Here is a 10,103-nt window from a genome sequence, read left to right as displayed (position 1 = left end):
ATGCAGACAGGCAAAATAAACGACCGAAGAAAAGAAAAATAGTCGAGTGAGAGCGCGTTTTTTGAGGGGGATGGTGTGACGGGCACATATAAGGTAATCTGTTTGTCGCACTAACAGGCTCTTTCTTTTGCAGGTATTGGTTGAACTACATTAAAATAGTACTATTTTGTACATTTTTATAAGTGTGCGCCGCTAAATTTTAGAAAAAAAGTGGCAATTTCTCCAAAATTACCGGTCTACGCATTTATTTCACTTAAAAAGAACTGGCAGCAGTCGGAACTGCTCTGTCGTCGAGCGTATTCCTGTTTTTCTTCCACCCTGTACCACATTATAGCACACGATAAACAGGAAAGCAACTTTCGTTTTGTTCCGCTGGCTAAATATATATGTGTTGAGTAGCTTTCAACATTTTGTAAATACAGTTTTTGTCACATCGAAGGATACAACTGCTATTCTTTGCCCTCAAGGATACAATTTCTCCAGTATAGTTAGGGCTCATTTTGCAGTCGTGAAAGCAATACTATCTCTTTCATTCTCTTTGTAGTCGAATGTGAGAAGCGCTTGTGTTGCAGTAAAATATCAAAGAAGGTTGGCCCTCCTCGGTAAGTAATGTTTGTGAATACTTTCGTCTATGTATTCTAAAAAGAGCGGCAGTGGACGATCATATACATACGGGCTGTATTTCAAATCGCGCATTGACGACTCGCTTCCCTACCTCTTCTGTCTTCTCACTATGCACGTTTAGCTAAAATTATTTTACTAAGAATTGCCTTTTGCTTGGAATATTTTACAAAGCTTTATCGGCCAAATTTTATCTCTCATGCAGTTCTCACTGTGATAGATACAGTCGCCCCAGAAAGACTTTTGGTTGCTACCCCAATTTTCTTTCTCACTCTTCGCTCACGGCATATGGGCTCAAACCAAATACACATGCTCTCGCGACAAACGGAAATATAACTTCCACAACCACTGTAGGGGAGGCAAATTCTGCAAGTCCATGTTTGTTCCCTTACGTGTCCAAAAAAACTAACGCGTTACGAGCAGCATAAAAAGAACACACACACACACACACAAAAAAAAAAAACACGTGAAGAGCATGCATACACTCCGCTGGCATAGAAAATGGTAGTTATGTGCTCAGGAAAAAGAAAAGGAAATGTAGAAGAACAGCAGGCATGGCGGAAACACGTCGCTCATTTCATGTGGTACATTTCAGCCATACACTGTTTCCTGATAAGTTGTAACCCAAAGATAGCACCTAGACGAATCAGGCGCCAGTGTGGTCTGTATACACACGAATATTCACGGATGCAGACATTACGTCGCGTGTTTGCAGTTACCTGGAATGTTTTCTGCTTTCTCGCTGAATCTCTCTATCTAGCTTTTCGACAAGCACTCGCTCGACAGACCTACGAGTACAGTAAACATTGTGAGTGCTGCCCATACCTCACTCCAGAGCTACACATTAACTTTTGCATGCCATGACGCTACGAGTGTCGGTTACGAATATTTGGCAGCTGACGTCAACAGGTACATCAATGAATGCAAAGAATTCGAGACATGGTGGCTACTTGCACTCGTCTTCTTATGGCCTAAAATGTGTGCCGACAAGCTGCCGCCCACTAGACTACCTCTTATACCCCCTTCCCTCGAATAAATGGGGAGCTCAAGAGATGTTCTTTTCGGATACGATAGGAATAGTAAATGAAGTACAGCCACACAAAAGGAGAAAATTGCATATGGATGCTGTCATCGGAAGTATATGTGGGCATGAAATGCACTACATAGAAGCGCATACCAGGGTATCTCATAGATGGTGGTCGCTCCAGTGGGGTCTTAAGCCGCTTTTTAAAGCTAAATAGTGCATTCGTATTCGCTTCTTTTTGGTGCAGCAAGAGAACGCATTGCACAGAACGCTGGAGCCTTTGCCTCCGCAGAGTGGGACTTTGCTACTGCCGTCTCCTCTGCTTCGATGCATGTTCCTCTTTTTCCTCATTGCGCAGTTGTGGTGTCTACCGAGAAGTGATACCGCCACGTATAGTGCACCTTTCCTTTTCTTAAAACCAATAATGCAAAAACAACATCGTTTTTAGGCTTTATTACTTTATAGCATCATCCCGCCTTTGTTTTCGAAAGATAAAATTGAAATTTGTTTCTTTCCTTACAAAGGAAGAGCTGACACGAACGGCTGCAGTGGCATAGTCCGAAATATGTTTCCGAGGATGATATACGCCGCCGGTCTAAAGTAAATTAACTGGCAGGAAAAAAAGGCTGAAATAAAGGGGGATGGAGGAAATCGGTCAAATATTTCAGGGCTACCCCCCTTGTCTACGCCCCTTAACAGCTGTGGCAATCGCTTAACTAACCATCCTGGCTCTCTGTGATAAGTGAGAGCACAGGAGCAAGACGGAGGTTACCCAGTTTTACATTGGTGTACAAAAGAAGGAAATTTGATTGTACAGCATGTCACAAGATTATTATGCAGAAACTGAAGAACTTTTGGAACATCAAGTCTTAGATAGACCGCATTCTGCATAAGATCAATTTCGCATTTATTCTGTTGCTATTAACCGCAGTGTCAGTTTTTGTGTCCATTTATGTGTGCTTTGAATTGGTATTGTATTGCATGTTTAAGTGAGGACCATATTTTCTTGTATGTAACCATGTAACCCCCCTCTCTAACCCCCTCCCCTATGTAATGCCTGTTAAGGGCCTTTTGAGTATTTGAATAAAAAAAAATAAAAAGGTCACAATTATTCATTGCAAGCACACAATAAAAATAAAGTCGCGAACTGCGAAGAGAAAATGATATCTCAGGTTCTCAAGGGCAACCATTTTCACGGCAATAGTTCCGAATTACGGGTCTTGATGCACAGGTTACATCAAAATTGTCCTTATCTTTATTTGCTTAAAAAAATGGGAACGCTATAGCAAAATGATTATCTCATATAATACAGCCTTGGAGTTGAGGCGCATCAAATTGCTCTTTGTCTTCTGTCATAACGGTTGGTGTTTTAATTAAGTTGGGCAGGTAAAATAACGGGATCATCGGGGTACTTTAAATGACATAACATATTGGAAGTCTGTAAGCATATAACGCTAATATATAAAGAATGTCAACCTTTATGAAACTACCTCTAGTAGGAGAAGTGAATGGCGCCTTTTCGATTCATCGCACTGCATTTTTCTTTTTTTTTTTTTTTAGAAATGCAATATGCGAAGATTTGTGCCTGCTGCATCCTAAACTTATAGCACAAAATACAAAATCAGAAATTATTTACGCATTATAAAGCAATATTTTTGCCTTTACTACAAGAGGCTGCCTAAATCGTACAAGTATATGCCAAGAAATGATGAAAATAATTGAACTAATGTATTATGCAAGATCATTTCCAGTTAAATGGTCCGAAAAGGTGACAGCCACTGTTTTCACAGGCTTGACAAGATTTATACTAGACTGCTTATTGAACAACCTTCACAGATATTTATTAATTTCTTCCTCTTCAGGCGATATAAAGTTAATTTTGTTAACAATCTTCTATCGGTAAGGTTTATGAGTTATCGGTTGTCAACTTGTTTACCACGCGTTGAACAAGTTGAGCATATTTCCCGCAAGCATAATAACAAATAGAAACCTTAAGTGATCACCAGCTTAAAGTAACCTGCTTCTTCATTCTGCTAGCAAAGATTGTTGCGGGAGCACTTTTCTTCTAACATAACCGCTTTGAACAGACTCAAGAATTAAAAATTTCCTCCTTTCTTTTGGCATATAGCTTAAACAATATCTTCCAATTTATTAATACTATAAAAACTCTTCCTTAAACTGCTACAGGTTTGATACTAGTGTCCGTTGCAGTCTCCTATAACCCATTTTGCGATTATTTTTAGACGTTTAACTGTCTGCTTGTGCATGTTCATGGAATTGCTTCGCTTGTGATAAGGGGTCTCCATCTTGGCGTTTCTTTGGTACATTGTGCACAGTTATTACCTGCAGATAATATTTAATAAGCATGAAATGCTTTTTGGTCCCATTGCCGGTGCGCCACGGCTGAACTTAACACCGTAGATTAGAGAACACGGTGGCAAACCTAAGCAAACTTTTGGGAAACATTCAGCTAAGCCCTGGAGGCTACAAACTGTGCTGCCGCCGGAGTAGCACATTCGCAAAGAACAGTATGTCTAAACTGTGCGGCAGTGTCGCAACAAAACAGCGTCGTCATAAGCTGGCGCAGGTTCGTACGCATGTAAGCGCATGGGCCAATCAAATAATTATAATAAGACGCCGTAAGCGAAACAATTTTAGGTTACGATTGCGCACCTACGGTGTCATCCGTGCCGCTGGTCTCAGACGAGTAGACCGATAAGCAACCGCGGAGAAGCACAGGAGGCGGAGCCGCCACCTGCGCCGCCACCCTAACGGCGAACAGCCATGAGGAGACCTTATCGGCGCCTTCTATACCTCTCCACACCTCTCTATGGCTAATAGCAACCAGATCTCATTACATATGTTTTTTATGCTTCTGTTAATTATCTTCAATTTATTCGTAATGTATGGCGCAAAATTGATCATGAGGGAAAGAAAGCCACAACATGTTGCTGTCTCACTTCTAAGTGAAAATCGCAACCGCGCCGCGATAAAAGAGAAGAACGCGTGCCGAAGGAAAGGAGGTGGCGCCAGCGTCCAGGGTAAACTCGTAGAGTTTTGTATACACCGTTTTGGAACTCTTGGCAAACGGGGGCGAAGGAAGCCGAGTACGCTGAGCAGTTAAGAAAAGCGCATGATGGCTGGCTCCTCCAGACTGGGAACGCGGTACGCTTTTTCCTGAAATGCATCTCACGCTTACACCCACTCTTTACGACGAGATTGACTGCCAATTTTATAACAATAATTTTGTTTATTTGTTAGTTTTTTTGTATTATTATGGAATAGCGTCGGCGTTACTCTCGACAGTCGAAAAGGCGCCGCCGTCGTCATCGCCGTCGCCGTGAACCAGAATTGAGAAAAAATGTGTCGGAAAAAATATTCGCACCATTTCGTATCAAAACTCGCCTAATCGTCTTTTGTGCAGCGTTGAGGCTGGTGCCACATCATGTCGTTTCACATTTAGCATCCATTCCTAGGTTGAGTTGAAGGTTTTAGTTTGTGACAGGGATTTGAATAAATGACCTCTTACTATACGCCGTTTACCATGATGTAGGCGTCCATTGAGAAATGAGAAAGAGCATGCACCATCCTTTCTCCGAAAAACAAACCAACTAAATACCTTCACTCTGTGCCTATCGCTCAACGCCGAAAATTCGCGGAATAAAAATGTGGTGCTAAAGACGCTATCGCATCGTATGCGTGGCGAAAAGCCAACTCACCGACCAAATCTTTTGTCGGTGCAATTTTTCTCTCGTCATGTTCCATCCCGACCAACAGATTTCTGTTAATCCTTTGACTTGGAAGCTTAAATATCCTCATAATTTTAGTTTGTTTGTTTATTTACTGAAAGCAGAAACTCCTCGGTTCATACTTTATTTTTTATGAAAAGCGCTTTCAAGGAATAATAGCTGTTGGCACTTTCGGTACGGGTTCCAATGTGCTGTTTTAAGGAAGTCATATGCTGAGTAGAAACTAAATTAAACAAGAGTTACGCGTAACACAGTGTCATAGCATGTTGCGATTGTCGAGGCGAAACTACGGCAAGTGCGCTTAGAGACCCGCATGCGCATCAGTAAAGTCGTTGGCGCAGAGTTCAAAGCGTGTTATGTCACCCACGGGGGCCCTTAAAGACAGGGCAGAACGCAGCGTGTATGGCGAAAGGTAAATAGTCGGATTAAACTGCACATGCTTTGAAGCTACGAAATTCCAGTCATATATTAGTGGAATCAGAAAAACAAACAATATTTTTTTCGTCAGTGCGCAGCTTTTGGTTGGTATTTTCATTTGTGCGCGTGTGTTCAGGCTTTATGTGCGCCATATAGGTGAGCAACTTATCAAGCTTTTCCAAGCACATTTTTTTTTAGACATTTCTCTTAAAAGCGCTTATGCTGAAATATATATACCAACCATGGCGCGTTAGACCGAGGTTCCTGTCTTGTGTTTTTGTTTCTCGGGTTGTATTTCAGGAAGCATCCGCATGCAGTCCGTATGGAGTCAGGGTACTCACTTATTCAAAGGCCTGTCATGGCCTATTGAGAAAAAATAAATGTTGCTGAATGCATTTAGGGGGTACTGAGAACCCGACGTCCGCGCAGTACGCGGGTCATTAAGGAAAAAAAATGTTCTTGAAAGCAGCGCATTGGGCGAAATACGCGTAAACACCACTGCAAGCCAACACGCTGTCTTCGCACCTGTTGGTCCTCGGTGTTTCTCGGACTTGCCGCCCCTAGGGACGTGCATAGAAACAAATGTTCGCAATATACCATCAGCAATTTCAAATCCGAATTTTCGGTCTTAGAAGTCTGTAGCCAAACAGAACCAACTACCACGCTTGTTGTACACATGTTTTAAGGGGGCCTTATTGTCCCGCTTTAAATTTCAGCATGTTTATTATTACAATCTTGCGGAATCATACCCCCCCCCCCCCCCCCCCCCTTAAAAAAAAAAAAAAGCAACCTGACATGCAGAACTCGCACAAGGGCAAACCTTGAAGAAATGTGTAGCGTAATGAACGAATGACACATAGCTGAGCGAGATGGACGCTCGAGCAGAAGAGGCAGAGGGATTGCAACAAATATGCCTGAGGAACCACCCAGCTTTGTGTTCCGTCTATAAATAGACGAGCGCTACGAAAAGAAGTAAAATAACCGTTTTATTATCAACAGGGAAGGGTTACTACACCCCTTTTGCCACTTTGTACGTTATACAGCAGTTACACAAACTTTCGTGTTGTCGAGGTTTTATTGTGTACCCAAAGAGATGTCAATTGATCACTGAACACGGCAGATGGTGACATGGCAGGACGTTGCGAGTTAGACATTGCAGGACGCTGCAGAGTCCTAGACAAGCTAATCTTTAAGATATCAGCGCCTCATGGGCTTGCAATTTAAACTTTCAATTACGTGTTTCCCAAATACCAAGCAACTTCATTGCAGCCACTCCGGGATATATTTTTGCACTATACTAGAGTAATTAAAAAAGTAATTCACTTTGTTCAAAGCGCTAAATTCTTTTTGAAGGCTGTAGCGAACATTTTGAGCGGCAAGCATTCGGCCCTGAAGGCATTTCGGCAATAATGAAAAGACCTCATTTCTGCGATGGCTCCTTCTGGTCCTACGGGCTGGGAACGTAAGGGAGCCTTTGCGGAGTGCGGCGGAGGATCCTTCCCTCATGAATATCTTCTTTTCCCACCGTCATCGCACTCGCCGTTTCGGCAGCAGATAACCGCTGTTGTGGCACATGTCTTCTGTTTCAATCTTTCTTCTTACATCTCTTTCAACTATTCTCTGTCCCCACGGGGGCAGCTCAGCTGTAGCCAGTTAGGAAGCCCATACTTTTTCTTTTTTATTCCTTCCTTCAGCCGGAACAACAACAACGAAGCGGTCGTGAAAGGAGACAAGCAACGTATCTGCATACGCCTAGTGCTCCGCGGAAAGAGGTCCTCGCATTTGCATGCACCGTGCCCCGAGTATTTGTAGCAAAACTTGCGAAGGGGAAAGAGCAATCTCTCAAATCTAGAAATGAGATATTTCGGCATGCCCTTGTTCATCGCAACGGAGCTTCTAATTGCACATGTCTGTGCATACAGCTGCTGCTTCTGTCGTGCTGTTCAGAGCTAGAGAGGTTGATTAACGCTCCCGATTTCATCCGCCTTCATGATTCGATCGCATTCTCTGCCCTCGCTAGGCTGCCTGCAACACTGGATTGTGGGGGTAAACGGCAGATTAAATTTAAGCTTATTCATACGGCTGTGTATTCCTAATTGTGGCTGCTTTCCTTTAGCAGCAGTGACGAACTTTGACACTGTGCATAACTTCTCAAGTGTGCGAGTGCACTGTTTGCTTACAGTCCCGTATCTGAAAATAATGATAGGCTGTTTCGTTATTTCCCCAACTGAGAAAGGTATCTGGGCTTGGGCGAAAAGTATCTGCAAATCTTTGGAGCGATTTGAACCTCGCGCGTTGTGCGATGGCGTTCAAATGGGACATTGCATACTGTAGATAAAGCGGCCACTAGAAATCAGTGTTTAGGCGTTAGCGAGAAAAAGTAACTAAATGCGTTACTCGTTCTGCTAAAAAAAGGGGGAACGCGTTACCGCCCTACACTACATTCAAAAAAGGTAACCCGTTACCGTTACCGAAAAAAAAAAAGTAATGCAGGTTACCTTGCCATTACGCCATGGCCATAAATTTCAATCATGCGTCTTCGCTGCAAGAACTCACGATAACAGTTTTATAAAGCTCATATTTCATATAAGCATTCTAGCCCAAACACGATTTTACCCAAAATCCTGATTTAATCAGAATAGTTTGCACAGATGTGCAGAAATTTACACGGTTATAGTGGCTTGAAGTTGGCTGCAGAGTTACATATGATGGCTTCAAACTCTCACCTCATAATCAATTTTAACTTCACCAAGAACACATTGCCAAATTCTCAATAAATTAACAGTAATTCTGAGAGTTGTGTGTGTGAGTGGTTTAGAAAGGAGAGTTAGGTGAAGGCAAGTGCGTGAATGCGTGTTCGTGCACGGGGTCGTGCTTTATGGGTTTTATATCATTTTTGTTTCGTTAATTGAGTGAGTCGTCAAGGGCAGGTATTTTCTAGCATGCATACAAGCCAAAACAAGGGTCGTCGAGAGCACCTGCGCATTTTGTTTATTTGCAACGTCTCTTTAAGAGCTCTTCGCCTTGTTTTCCTGAAGAAGGGTGGAGGGGAGGTGGACAATTCGAATAAAAAGTAACTAGTAACGTGAAACAGCTCACGCTACCAAAAAATGTTAACGGAAGTACGTTGCCTATTACAGTTCCGCAATGGTAACGAGTACGTTACTAGGTTACCGAAAAGAGTAACGCATTGCCGGTGCGGTAACGTCATTACTTTTAACGCGTTACCACCAACACTGCTTGAAACCAGCGCTCTTGAAACTTAGGAATGGCGTCCTTGTAATTTTATTTTCTCATATACAATGCTGTTTGGGACGGCTAGAACGCATCCGCTGCTTTGTGCTCTCCCTTCTACTGCCCTGCGAAAACATTCGAGGGATCTATCGAGACCTCTACCAAACTGAATCTTTTTTTTTTTTTTTTTTTTCACTTGTTAAGTGCTTTGCATGCCGTCATTGCACTAAGTCAATGCTGCTAACAATTTTGCAGGTATCGCTACATCAACGTCATCTGGTTCTGCATTCACTGGCTGGCCATGAGCAACTCCTGTTACAATCCCTTCATCTACGCCATTTACAGCGTAAGTGCATCTCAGACAAGAGATTCTCCCAGCGTCACTTCGGGCAAATAAGAGCACTGGTTCCTTGGCCTCACTGCCTGCATTTTTCCATGCTTGAATGAAAAATAATGTGAAGTTCTGTGGTGAAACATTCAGTGCAGTTAATTAAGTGAACACCTTTTGTCTTCCCTACGAATGCTTGTTTGCTTTTCAATACGGCCGTGGTTTATTAGGCTGTACTTTTTGCTGAACACTTGCCATGAAAACTAGTGTTCCATGCGACGAATTCCTATTAAGACCAAAATTAAGAGTATTAACGTCATGCTTAGGCGTTATGTAGTGACAGTTCTCTTATACCAGGCTTGCACACCGCCCCGTAGCACACGAAGTTTCTCTACAGCGAAAGACGTTCCCTCTTTTATTAATCAGAGTGACGAATGAAACGCTACGTTTTTTTTTTTTTTTTTTTTTCTCTTTTCGTTCGAATGTGAAATCACCACGAAGTAATTTAGTTTTTTGGGCATCTTATCTACAACATTGAATGCGGGGTTTGTGAGCAGCGGTTGAGTGGAAACAAGTGACATTAGAAGGACTTGCAGCGGTCACTACGTTATACCAAGGAGTTGAACTTGTGGATTTTTTTTTTTTTTTTGGAAAACGAAATAATGAAGTGCGCCGAAAACCGTTTTAAAAATCAGTTTAAACGAATGGTCAGTATCCTTGGCATGCAAGG

General features: G+C 42.5%; 1 protein-coding gene across 1 annotated transcript in view; it reads left to right on the top strand.

The window, feature by feature from the left end:
• The window catches only part of LOC146203479 (tachykinin-like peptides receptor 99D), a 72,166-nt gene that overhangs the window by 57,369 nt on the left and 4,694 nt on the right, over positions 1 to 10,103 (top strand). The window contains exon 3 of the mRNA XM_084585688.1: positions 9,301 to 9,391. Coding sequence (XP_084441814.1) covers positions 9,301 to 9,391 — 91 coding nt within the window. The remainder of the gene's footprint in view (positions 1 to 9,300; positions 9,392 to 10,103) is intronic.

The sequence above is a fragment of the Amblyomma maculatum genome, chromosome 1 (genome assembly GCF_055883805.1).
Source record: "Amblyomma maculatum isolate TAMU_Amacu chromosome 1, ASM5588380v1, whole genome shotgun sequence".
NCBI lineage: Eukaryota > Metazoa > Arthropoda > Arachnida > Ixodida > Ixodidae > Amblyomma > Amblyomma maculatum.
Note: the sequence above shows the minus strand (reverse complement) of the source record. Positions and strands in the feature narration are given on the sequence as shown.